The 13,762-nt window shown below is 38.5% G+C and overlaps 1 protein-coding gene and 1 long non-coding RNA gene across 3 annotated transcripts in view; one reads left to right on the top strand and one right to left on the bottom strand.

Annotated features, from left to right (window-relative positions):
- LOC138964292 (queuosine 5'-phosphate N-glycosylase/hydrolase-like) overlaps positions 1-3,138 on the top strand; it is a 114,711-nt gene extending 111,573 nt beyond the window's left edge. For both annotated transcript variants that reach the window (XM_070336209.1, XM_070336208.1), the window contains exon 10: positions 666-3,138. In XM_070336209.1, coding sequence (XP_070192310.1) covers positions 666-830 — 165 coding nt within the window. In that variant the 3' untranslated portion in view covers positions 831-3,138. The remainder of the gene's footprint in view (positions 1-665) is intronic.
- LOC138964298 (uncharacterized) overlaps positions 1-13,762 on the bottom strand; it is a 42,504-nt gene that overhangs the window by 4,661 nt on the left and 24,081 nt on the right. The window lies entirely within an intron of this gene.

Here is a 13,762-nt window from a genome sequence, read left to right as displayed (position 1 = left end):
TGGTCCCTTACTGTTTGGACTATACATTGATGATTTACCATTACACCTCAAACAAGAAAATGCTGTACTTGATCTTTTTGCGGATGACTCAACACTTCACAGCAGTAATACAGATATAAATCTCATAAGAAAAGTACTCCAAGAAAGTATAGCAAATATTAATGATTGGTGTAATTGTAACAGCATGGCACTGCATCCTAAGAAAACAAAAAGCATGTTAATAACCACAAGACAAAAACACCAGCGACAGCCTCTGAGCCTTGATCTTATGCATGGTACAGTTAGCATTGCTCAAGTCCATCAACACCGTGTGCTTGGAGTTGTAATTGATGATGAACTTAACTGGCGCTCTCACATTGATACAGTTTATAAACGAGTTTCTAGGAACCTTTTCTTACTTAACAAGCTCTGGTGCGTTGTTTCTGTGGATGCCCTCAAAATGTTTTTCCACACACACTGTCTCTCTAACATTTGCTATGCATCTACTGTCTGGTGCAATGCCAGTGATGTTCATATAAAGAAAATAAACACACTTCACAAGAGAGGTGTAAAGTTTTTAAACCGAGATCCCAATATGACTACTCAAGAAAAATGGCACTGTTCTTAAAATATACAATACTGTTTATACTATTTTAACTGAATTTGTATCCATTTTTCTGCCACAGCTGATAAGAGATGAAGTGGTCAAAATGCTGAAAGCGGACCCAGAGACAAAAGATGTAAATGTGAACGCAGTCCTCATAGACCACTATCTGTGGGACTACCGCCGTGACCATGCTACCGACATGGCCGACATTCCCTTCCACAAAGTGAGATGCATCTACTACTGAAACAGGGCTGAGAGTTGAGCGATTCAAAATGTTTAAAAAGGCAATTAAGGAAAAACAACAGACACTGATTGTGTTACAATATTGAATAGGATGAATCAAAATTAAAATGTTTGTGATAATTTGTGACATTATTTTAAGTAGTGAAGAGTTTGAAGAATGGAGCTGTTGGGTTTTGTAATGGTAGTAAAAGAAGCTGCACAACAGACTTGGCATTACCTGCATTTTGGATTGAAAATTCTGTAGAGCTGCAATACAGTATCTTTGGTCTGAGATGGCCTAATTTAAGTGATAAACGCACAATACATGTTATTGTATTTTCATTTCGGCATTGATTACTGTAAAACTTGGTTGCATTATAGAAGTCGAGTGATGCTTACCTTGAGATAACTGAAGTCAGAATCTGTTGCGGAGTTATATATACAGTGGAACCCTCCTTTTAAGACCTAAATATCTGGGAAAAGCAGGTCTTTGAAAGTAGGAAGTTTTTAAAATGTGGGTAAGTGAACAATGGTTATGAACAGAAAGACTGATAAAACAGGTCTTTAAAGGGAGGGAGTCTTAAATTGGGGGGCCTTAAAATGGGGTTCAATCAATCAATATGAGGCTTGTATCGCGCGTATTCCGTGGGTACAGTTCTAAGCGCAGGGATTTATTTTTATTTTTTTATTTATTTTTTTAATGCAATTTATATCGCGCACATATTCAAGGCGCAGGGATTTATTTATGCCGTGTGAGATGGAATTTTTTTACACAATGCATCACGCATTCACATCGGCCAGCAGATCGCAGCCATTTCGGCGCATATCCTACTTTTCACGGCCTATTATTCCAAGTCACACTGGTATTTTGGTGGACATTTTTATCTATGCCTATACAATTTTGTCAGGAAAGACCCTTTTGTCAATCATGGGATCTTTAACGTGCACACCCCAATGTAGTGTACACTGTATTACCTCACAAGTCCTCCAGAGTGCTTCAGAACATGTATTTTGGTCACACTTATGGCTAAATTTGTTGATATTCAAATATGATTGATAGATTGCAATGAGATTCATGAGAGATATATTTGTTTTTGGAAAGTATGGTTGATGCTGATTTATGATATTCTTTTAGTATTGTGCTTTTTTTGTTTTTGAAGAATTTTTTCATATAAATATTTTTGGGTTGGTATTGTTTTTACATTTTTGAAACTAATGATGGATGTTTTTCTTGTCAGAAATGAGCAACAGAATGACTTTCTTGTAACTGTCTGTTATAAATCATCATTCTAAGAAATCATGATTATAAATTGAACCGTAGAGCCAGTTTTATATGAGCAGCTATTCAGACCTGATCTCTTATGTTCATTCATTTTGCGACAAATTATTAACTTCATACATCCAGCTGCTACCATTTGAGTACACTTGTATAGTTTCAAAAGTTCACCACAGTTGAAATTTATAGCCTCATGACGAATTATTGATTCTACCTCCATGACAGAACGTTCATTACTCAATGGTTAACTTTTAATTCTTTAGTTGTGCAATGTTATACACAGTAATTTTAACTGTTTTTCATGATTACCCTGATTTACCCATGATAGTTAGTTTAAAAAGGTTGGTTAACATGATATTTTCTTTTTTTACAATGTCTGTGTGTGTTCATCTGTTTAATTTCTAAACAGAGAGTAAAGGTACATGTACTGCACTTTTGATAATGATTATCCATAAGGCATTATGGTGTTGATGATTTAAAAACAGTTTAATTTGATCTATTTGTTTGTTTGTTTGCTATGTAAATTCTGTATTGCTTTTTTCTGTGAATACTAGTCATCACTGTCAAAGAAATACTTTTGGCAAAATATTTCAACAAATGTATGATTTATTTGTATGATAGGTTATTTTGAGTTGAAGTATCAGCTGTTTTGACCCTTTTTTTCAGTTGACTAGTCTCAGATTGTTCTAACTCCGATAAGTTTGTTCTTGTCAGTTGTAAACAAACACATACTTTGGAACAACTGCCTTTAAGAAAGTAGAAATGATTGGAATAACAGGCTGTTTTAGAGCAGACACGGCATCTCTTTCACAAGCGGAAGACTTTTTTATCGTCATTGCAGGAGTTTTGGGTTTTACCTAAAGAAAGCATGATGATTGCAAGCTTATTCCGCTTACGTGTGGTTTTTCCACTGTGTCATGCTTTTGATTTGTACATGCTATCATGCCTATTTTTAGATTTGTTATGTAAGATGCACCAATCACTTTCTTCCTTTTACTGAATGAATAAAAAATAAAAAAGGAAGGAAACTACTGCATTGCAACGTGTTGTTACATGGTTTTATTCGGAGTGAAAGCTTACATTAATAGCCATGAGCTTTTTTTTCTACATATGATTGTTCTTTCTTTGTTTTTTTTCAAGAAATTATTTTTTCTGTTTGCAGTGAACTCTCTCTCTCTCTCTCTCTCTCTCTCTCTCTCTCTCTCTCTCTCTCTCTCTCTCTCTCTCTCTCTCTCTCTCTCTCTCTCTCTCTCTCCCTCCCTCACACACACACCTTCATTGGCAAGGAAATCTTTTACAGCAGATCCCCTGCTGAAGTTGTTTTCTCCAACTTTGCAGTACTTGATCAGGTGTTGCAAAAGGAAATGAACTTCAAGCTTTTTTCATTTTTTTGACTCACATGCGAAGCAAAAGTGAGTCTATGTACTCACCCGAGTCGTCCGTCCGTCCGTCCGTCCGGACGTCCGTCCGTCCGTCCGTCCGTCCGTCCGTCCGGAAAACTTTAACGTTGGATATTTCTTGGACACTATTCAGTCTATCAGTACCAAATTTGGCAAGATGGTGTATGATGACAAGGCCCCAAAAAACATACATAGCATCTTGACCTTGCTTCAAGGTCAAGGTCGCAGGGGCCATAAATGTTGCCTAAAAAACAGCTATTTTTTACATTTTTCCCATTTTCTCTGAAGTTTTTGAGATTCAATACCTCACCTATATATGATATACTAGAGGAATACCCGGCTTCGCCGGGGTGAATCGCTCAAATGCCAGAACATACAGACAGACAAAAGCCGCTAGACCCCATCACAAACAGAACTCTACAATCAACAGGTTTTTTCCCCCACACACACACACAAACACACACACAGAGAAGCCGTATATATATATGCATATCTGTATCTATAAATATATAGAGATAGGTGAGAGTGTATTTTTCGCGTGGCTATAAATTGATTCGACCTTTTCACTTTGACAGTAAGAACAACTTACGGGTGCAAGGGAAGCGTTCTGGACAGCGCAGTGACATTCTAAAAATAGTCACTCTCAGAAACGGGAATTTGGGGTGAACGGCGCAACAGAGACAGACAGCGTGGCGGTTCACCACAATCACCTTTGAAAGGCGAAGTCCTGTCAAACGGGATTGAGAATTTTAGAGCTTATTTCTTAGCCCTATATGGCCCAAAGTCAGAATAGGTGTCCATTTTTGTGACATACAAAATCAATTTTAAAAATGAACATTTAATTTGTTTTGAAAATAGAGATGTATTTTAGAGCATAAATACGCAAGGAACAGCTATGATTTAAGAAAACTCATGTTTGATCACTTCACAGATTCAGGTTTAAAAGTTTGCAGGAGTTCATAACTTCACACAGTCACAAAATTTAGACTTGTTAAATCATTGTTGCTACATGTATTGGGTCTGTTTTAGACATCTGAGCAAATTGCTACAGCAAATTACTTTGCATTTCAAGCAAGTTAAACTTGTTTTGGCCACGCATGATGCAGATGTGAACTCCATTAATGGGAAGTTCATAACTTCACATAATTTACTTTTATTGGTATAATAAATTTAATTTATACAGGCAGGAAACAATTTGTTTTGTTTTTTAATCTGAAAAAGGTGAGCTGGAACATGAAGGTAATTTTTGAAGATGAAGTGTGGAGAAGATTTTTTGGTTATCTGTATTATTTATAGAAATTAATATTGTCACAATTTTTTCACAGCAAATATTGGCATAAGTTATCATTAAATCTACAATTTTGCTGTTTTTGTGCAAAATGTGCTTGAAAAGTACCATCAAAAGGATTTCAATACACCAAAATGTTTGTCTGACTCAAAGAGTTGGCAGAAACTGAAAGTTTTTTTAGAATGTCCTAGGAGTTCATAACTTCACACCGTGACATCACAAACTATGGCTAATTCAAACCAAAGTAAGAAAGTGCATATGTCATCTTATTTTCTCTCCAGCTACTCTTTGTAATCAACATACAACTAAGTAATAAAAGTAAAACATTTGTGAAAACAAACGATAACAAAAATCATAAAATGTGAGCGTGCGCATAACTTCACAAGAATTTTTGTTATGTTGGTCTCTAGTACAGTTACTGTATAATATATTTGCAAAACAATGACAAACTGAGAACACAGAGTTATAGTATAGGCTAAAGCTGCACTTATATTACAAAATCAGATTTTAATTGCCAAAATAAAACAAATTGTTTGAAACTTGTGAAAGTTCATAACTTCACATCAATCACACATTTATACTAAAATAACTAACTAAAGTCTCTTGCAAATAATTCTAAACAACTTAATGATTTACTTAACCAAACTCAGTCATGAAAACTGTTACCGAAATCATTATTTAGTTAGTGTTTATGTCAGCTGACTGTGTGTTCATAACTTCACATCATTTATTTAACTGAAAAGCTACGTACTAAAATCTGCTGGTAAATTAAAATAAAAATGACATCAAACTGTAACAGCCTACTCTGGAGAAGAGCAGCACATCATTTGAGGTAGTGATTTAGTGTAGTAAATTAATTATTGTGTATAAATCATACTCATGGCATGTGTTCATAACTTCACACCGTGGGGCTGAGGGTCAGTTGATGTGAAGTTATGTACACCGTGCAGTCAACCCAGATTCATGCTGGAATTATCAAAATGTAATTTTGAGGGTTGATATTTTGAAAACTTCTTACAAAATGTCCAGATAAAGTCAAATGTGATCTTTTGCTATTAACAAGGCATTATTTTAAACACGCCCTTGAAAAATGAGCTTGAGTTATGTGAAGTTATGAACTTCATGACAAAACGGCTAAGTACTTCAGAAAGAAACAGTCAGCAGCCAGTAGATTCTTTTTGTGATGAAAATCATGGTACAGTGTAATTTGGAAACTGAAAATAGTCATTTTACATATATTTTGGGTTTTGACATGAGTTAGTAACTCTCACATAAAAATAGTGCGCAAGACACAGAGAAAATGGCTAACTAAAGCATACTGCTTGACTTTAGTGACAAAAATTGCTTAGTATCTAAATCTAATGTACTTTTATATGCAAAATTGCTGTTCCACTACAACCTTAACTTTCATGGCTAGCATTTAAGGACAAAAAACACTCTTTGGAGATAGTAGGAAAGTTCATAACTTTCTCACAAGAATTTTTTATTTCTCAATTACTCAAACACCAATGAATGAACTTGATGCAAACTTTCAGTGTGACTGCTGCTAGTGGATCCAAATGCATTACAAAGCTAGGTGTTCCCCAACCAGTCAATTTACTCATTTTATAAGGCAAAAGGTTGGAAAGTTCATAACTCTTTTTTCACAAGAAAATCTGCACGTAAACTTCAAACTACTTTTGAACATGCAAAAACAAGTCAAACAACCCTTTTTATGTTTTATACCTCTGCAAAACATACTGTAAAATACTTTTTTACAAAAATATATCAGGTTTCAATCTTTAATTATTATTTAGAGCTGATCAGTGAACATAAATGAAGTCTTACGGAAATAGTTATGAACTTTCTGTGAAATTTTGTCTCCCCATTTTCTGCAGGCTCACTGACAAAATTCAAAAACTTTGCTTTGTCAAAGGTACATTTGAGTTTTACTGGCTCAGTGAAAAGTCATTCATGACATTCTGTCCCATAAATATGACAGAGTAGACCATGTTTCAATATGCTGTAAGGTCATGTCACAAAAAATGGCCAAAATGTAGTGCTGCTGACTTCAGATAATGGCGACATTTTCATTAAAAACAACAACTGAGCACACAATGTTTCTCTAGGTGTGTACTTCATACTTTTTTTTACAAGTCTCATTAATCTTTACAAGGATTTTATTTTTCTTTGATGTACAAATCAGGTTAGAGCCAAGGTTGCACAGCTATTTGAGCTGTGGACACCATTTCAGACTTAAGGCCATATTATCTACTGTGGCTTCTCACATGCCAGAACATACAGACAGACAAAAGCCGCTAGACCCCATCACAAACAGAACTCTATAATACATAGGTTTTTGCCTACACACACACACAAACACACACACACACAGAGAAGCCGTATATATATATGCATATCTGTATCTATAAATATATAGAGATAGGTGAGAGTGTATTTTTCGCGTGGCTATAAATTGATTCGACCTTTTCACTTTGACAGTAAGAACAACTTACGGGTGCAAGGGAAGCGTTCTGGACAGCGCAGTGACATTCTAAAAATAAATAGTAACTTACAACTGAACGGGAAAGCCACACGAAGGAAGGGAGATAAACGCCAAACACTGGAGAAGATAAGGAAGAGTTACTTATAATGGTGAAATGAACACAAAAACGAACATGAGTTTAGCGCTGCGCGCTGAGAGCACGTGTTGAAATATCTCATCGATGATATTGTGTCCGGGGTGTAGCTGAATACGGTGTCCAAATTTGAAAAAGAACCACCGAGAACTTTGGCGTTGTGATGTGGTGTAGCGGCTATGGTGTGTCGGTATGGGGGCCCGGGTAAGCTGAGGTGGAACCAAAATAGCTGAGGTGGAACCAAAATCGGTTCCGCGCAGCGCGCTGAGAGCACGTGTTGAAATATCTCATCGACCAGGTTGTGTCCAGGGTGTACCTGAATATGATCACCAAATTTGAAACAGATCCATCGAGAACCTTGGCCGCGCATCGCGCACAGACACACAGACACACAGACACACAGACACACACACACACAGACACTAGTCGTATATATATATAGATAGGGCAAAGTAAGCCCCATCTTTTGATACCAGTTTGGTTTACCTTGCTTCAAGGTCAAGGTCACAGGAGCTCTTCAAAGTTGGATTGTATACATATTTTGAAGTGACCTTGACCCTGAACTATGGAAGATAACTGTTTCAAACTTAAAAATTATGTGGGGCACATGTTATGCTTTCATCATGAGACACATTTGGTCACATATGATCAAGGTCAAGGTCACTTTGACCCTTATGAAATGTGACCAAAATAAGGTAGTGAACCACTAAAAGTGACCATATCTCATGGTAGAAAGAGCCAATAAGCACCATTGTACTTCCTATGTCTTGAATTAACAGCTTTGTGTTGCATGACCTTGGATGACCTTGACCTTGGGTCAAGGTCACATGTATTTTGGTAGGAAAAATGTATAAAGCAGTTCTTAGTGTATGATGTCATTGCTAGGTTTAGTTATTTGACCATGTCAAGGTCAAGCATGTGAGTCGTATGGGCTTTGCCCTTCTTGTAGTTTTTTCTTTAGCACCTAAAACCTTTTTTGTGTGTTTTACTTCAGATATAAAAATCATTAGTATTGTAGCGAAAAACATGCATCCATTCTCATTGTTTTGTGTGTGTGTGTGTGTGTTTGCTCTTATTGTGTGTGCTTGTGACTTTCTTTTGTCCGGTTGACAGATGTTGGCGAAGCACCTATTACATGTAGTTTTATTTTTCACTTTGAACTCGGTGCCCAGAACAAAGGGAATTAAGTACGAGAGAGAAAGAGTTTGTGTGCAGCCTGTACTAGCTAATCAAGATGTTTTGCGTGTGAGCATAATTATGCCCAGTTTGCAGAGAGGGGGGCGGGGGTGGATGGTCAAGTACACGCAGCTATGGGTGGGTGAGAGAGAGTAGGCCTACATGCATGATGTGTGTGTGTGCGCGTGCGTGTGTGAGAGAGAGAGATGGTGCATGAATGCGTGTACGTGAGAGACGAGAGAGGTGAAGAAAGAGAGGGAGATAGGAAGAAAGGTCGTGCGTGGGTAAGTGTCTGTTTTGTGTAAGTTTGTCTGAACCGATATGTCTGGTCTGGTCTAGTCTCGCTGGTATAGTGGCAGCCGAACAAAGGGAGGAAAAACCCAGCCGAGAGGAAGTTGGGGTGACGAAACACAAATTAATGAGCCTGGCATGAGATCGAGAGGTTGCAACCTGGCGAGGCCATGAAGTGGTGTCAGCCATGAACTTTCCAACACCTTGTGTCAATTTGCGACCAAAACGTGTTGGCAGCTTGCCCCACGCTATGTGAAGGTATTAAAGGCACAGTAAGCCTCCCGTAAACCATCACAGATACTGTCGGGCTTTTACATCCAGTACAAATACACCCTTTCGTTAAAAACAATCATCGCTTGAGAACATCCTAGAGGGCCCCAAAGGGGGGGTATCATCACGATCACGGGAAGGGAAATTTTAGCTTTCACGATCACAGTTACCTTGATTTTTGTTTTCACGATCACGAACACCAGTGGCAAATCACGGTCACGGTAAAAGTTGCAGGTACAGAAAGCACGTGTCAAAGTAAACACAACCACACAGTTATTCGCTCCTCTGGATCTATTGTTTATTCAACACAAAGTGACATCTGTTGCACTTTTTTATTATTTTTTTTTAAAATTCTCTTTCATTCACACATAGAAATTATCATGATTTGTAATCAGTAACAAGAATGTTGTTTTCATTGTTTTTTCTCTCGCTCTCTCTCTCTCTCTCTCTCTCTCTCTCTCTCTCTCTCTCTCTCTCTCTCTCTCTCTCTCTCTCTCTCATACAAACACTCACAGGAATATACACTCCAGGGGCGGAGCAGTTAAGCCAGAGGGGGGGTTACAACCTGGGGTCCAGGGGCAGACCTTGTGGGGTACATGGGCAAGGCCCCGTTGGGGGGTATGGGGGGCTTAGCCCCCCAGAAGCTGAAGAGTTTTAGCTATTTTATGAACAAATTATGGCTTATCCTTGATTTTAAACATGATCAACTGGTGTCAGCAGCCACTCATTATTTCTTTTAAAGTTAGTATTACATTTTTTTTGACAGCCGGGGGGAGGGGGGGGTTCCGGAACCCCTGTAATCCCCCCCCCCCTAATCCGCCCCTGCACTCATACACATTCAACTCCCACACCCTCACTCAGACACATGAATAACTTGCACAATTTCACATTTCCAGAGCTAAATCTTTTAAACCAATTTTCTCAAAAACTATTGGGTGGATTGAAATTAAAGTACATGTATGTGTGATGGTAGAGTCTATAATCCTGACTAAAGGTTAGTCTAAGAATCATGAAGGTGGGTGAAGGAATATACACTCATACACATTCAACTCCCACACCCTCACTCACACACATGAATATATACTTGCACAATTTCACATTTCCAGGTCTAAATCTTTTAAACCCATTTTCTCAAAAACTATTGGGTGGATTGAAATTAAAGTACATGTATGTGTGATGGTAAAGTCTATAATATCAAAATCTCCAACGAACATGACTTTGATCGACTTTGACATGAGGATCAAGTGACCCAAACTGGCACGTCTCCCCGCCATAGTTCCTGAATTTAACCCATTGTTGATAAGTTTACAGGCGCTAAAATAAATCCAAGCTTAATGCAAAGAAGCGACAATTAGAATCTATGCCAAGCGTGTCCACGTTGCTGGGATGAAAAACACATTTCTAGTTTCGGTTTTGGCTACACGCAGACTCGATCAGACTCGAGCCAGTCGAGGTCACACTGAGCGAGTGACAGCCGGACGTGGCAATGTCGACAATGTCAATGATCTCAATCAAACTCAAAGATCTTGAACAAATTTCAAGATCTTTGCCTACATTCAGAACAGTCATAGAGCAACATAGACAGGGCCGGACTATGGGGGGGGGGGGGGGGGGGGGGGTTTCAGGGGTTGCGCACCCCCCCCCTCTGGCTTAAGCTTGTACCTCCCAAACGCTTTTTTTGGGAGGGGGAGGGGGGGTGTTGCATCTGGATCATCATGAAATCCGAGGAGAAATCGCACCTCTCACCCCCTTTCGAAAGACATTTTTCTTCAACGATTTTTGTGATGAAAAGTATGAGTCCTTACAATCTCAATTCTTCTTCATTGCCAATACAGCTTGCTGTCGAATTTGCCTTTTTCGTTCAAGGAGAGGCTTCCTTTCCCTCCAGAAACATCAAAAAACGTTCAGCTTTGCCCCCTGGACCCCCATCTGTAACCCCCCCCCCCCCCTAGTACTTACCTAGTCCGGCCCTGAATAGATCAACATACCTTGACATTTCGTCTTCGGAAAGACGGACCCGTAGCCTGACCTTTCCATCAAGGAAGGCATTCTCGCCGCCTGCTTTGGTCTGGCTTGAATCCACAAAATATAACAGAAGTTCGATGACAGTACCGCTGCACGCCATTTTTGATCTTCGAATTCGAATTTGACTGAATGCACTCAAAAGGCACGAAGCCCTTCCATTGGATGAAGTTTGGCAGACTTTTGCAATTCGCCTTCTGATTGGATCTCTTTATTGGTTCTCTTAAAGGGAAGCAATCGCTGTCAAAATCATATTTCTGAATGTGTTGTTGCTTCCCTTCAATCGGGATTAGCTCCTTGACGAATAGAGGATCATAGAGTGATACAGCTGTGAAAAATGTACGTTGAAAATAAAATGCTTTGCAATAATGCCCATCACGATCACGAAAACAAATGACGATCACGATCACGAGACTTGATTTTTTTGTCATCACGGATCACGGGCAAAGTCCCATCACGATCACAGAAATGGAAATTTCGGCAATCACGGTCACAGAAAGGTCAAAAAACGCCAATCACGATCACGATTTTAAACCCTTTGGGGCCCTCATCCTAGGTGCCCTCCGTAAAGAGCGAGCAATTTTCAAAGAATTAATTTTGCGGATTGTCTCAGAGACAATCGGACCGGCGTGGTGCGTTTTGGCGCTAGACCTAACTTTTAAAATCTAAATAATAACAATTGACAGCTTGTTACACAAACATTCTTAAATCATAAAAGAATTTATTTCTGCGTGGTTTATCTTACCGCTGAGCCATCGCGAACCCGTGTGATCCAGGTTCCTTTTTTCACAATGTAGTCGTCAGTTTGTGATTTCAATGCGACTCGCTGTAAGCTTGGTTCATGGGCGCCAGGGCTGTAAGCTTATCTCCAATAGCACGTTATTGTGTACCTCTGAATCTAAACGCAACAAATGGCTGCGATTCACACGAACTAGAGCGGTGACAGTTGATGGACAACTCAGAGTCTTGCCGTCTCAGGTTTTAAAAACGTTGTAAAACAAAGGCTAAGAGATCAATTCCTGCAAGAATGGAACACTGACGTGAATGCCAACAGCTTGTGTTTTAATTACAGAATATATAAAAATTATTTTTGTCTGCGGGAAAGGTATTTGCTTTGCTTGCCTAGGAAATTCTAAATTAAATTAGCAAAATTTAGAACGAGCAATCATAAGTTGCCAATACATCAGCACAGATTTTTTAATGCTCCTAGAAATGAAAGATTGTGTGATATGTGCGATAAAAATTAATTAGGTGATGAGTTTCACTATTTGTTCATTTGTACCGATGAAAGTATAGTGTCTGAAAGAAGAAAATTAATTAGTCCTTATTATCGATCTCACCCAAATTGTTTAAAATATGAACAGTTAATAAATTGTAAATCTAAGATAAAACTAATGAAGCTAGCAAGATTTGTAGCCCATGTTATGACTTTAGTATGTTAGCGTTACATCTAGTTTCTTTATTGGTATGTATATGTATGTAATACATGTACATGCTTTTGTTGTTTTGTGTTTTTTTACAAAAGATGCATGGCATAATGGTATTGCCAATTTATTTCGGCTGTATATTATCGTTGTCCGCTTAATGTATACATATTATCTGTCTGATTTCTTACCTGATTGTGTTAAACCTTTTTTTTTGTTTTTTTGGTTTTGTTTGTATGTATGGAAGTGCAGGCTTATATTGCCAATTTATTTTGGTTGTACAGTATTGTTGTGTTTGTCCGCTCAATTTATATTAACTGTCTGATTTGTTACCTTTTTTTTGGTTAAAGTTATATCTTTTTTTCAAAGCCCTCTGGGCCCAAAACAATAAAATACTGGACTTGACTTGACTTGACTGTTCAGAGGAACGGGCGCTAGGCACAACGTACCGGCGTCGTCTGCTACGAGAAAGACGGTTTGCGTGACACTCGTTTCCGGGCTTTTCTTTTTTCAAACGTTCAAAACTTCGAATTGTACTGATCTTGTCTTGATGAAAAAAGGATTCTTTTATGATTAAAGAATGTTTGTGTAACAAGCTGCCAATTTATTATCTAGATTTTAAAAGTTAGTTCTAGCGCCAAAACGAGGCGCCTGATTTGCCGATCAGACGGTCCACGAAACTAAATTCTTTGAAAATTGCTCGCTCTTTATGGAGAGTACCTAGGATGTTCAAAAGCGGTGAGTGTGTAAATGAAAGGGTGTTTGTACTGTGTGTAAAAGCCTGACAGTATTTGTGATGGTTTACGGGAGGCTTACTGTGCCTTTAAAGTCAAGTTCAAAAGGAATTGAAACACTTTTTGTTTTTTGTGGTTGCTTGCTGAATGCGTTTGTGTCGGTCGTAAATCCGTGTCCCTATAAGAAGTAAAGGGGTTTTGCCCCACCACTTCAGTCGTTTCCTGACAAAGGGTCACATCGTGCAGCAGACTGCTATTTGAACACAACAATGCGACTTACGCACTTTACAAAAAATGCTTTTTGTTTGTGATGGTGTTGGTTAAAATAACAAAAAGTTCAAGACCGCAAAAAACCTGAAACACACAGGTACAATCACAAGTTATGCTCTGTCCCTACCACCCCCCATATTCCGTCTCACCGCTCTCTCTCTCTCTCTCTCTAGATATTAGTCTCC

Source organism: Littorina saxatilis, linkage group LG4, assembly GCF_037325665.1.
Source record: "Littorina saxatilis isolate snail1 linkage group LG4, US_GU_Lsax_2.0, whole genome shotgun sequence".
NCBI lineage: Eukaryota > Metazoa > Mollusca > Gastropoda > Littorinimorpha > Littorinidae > Littorina > Littorina saxatilis.
The sequence above is the reverse complement of the archived record's forward strand: the minus strand, read 5'-3'. Positions and strand labels throughout refer to the sequence as shown.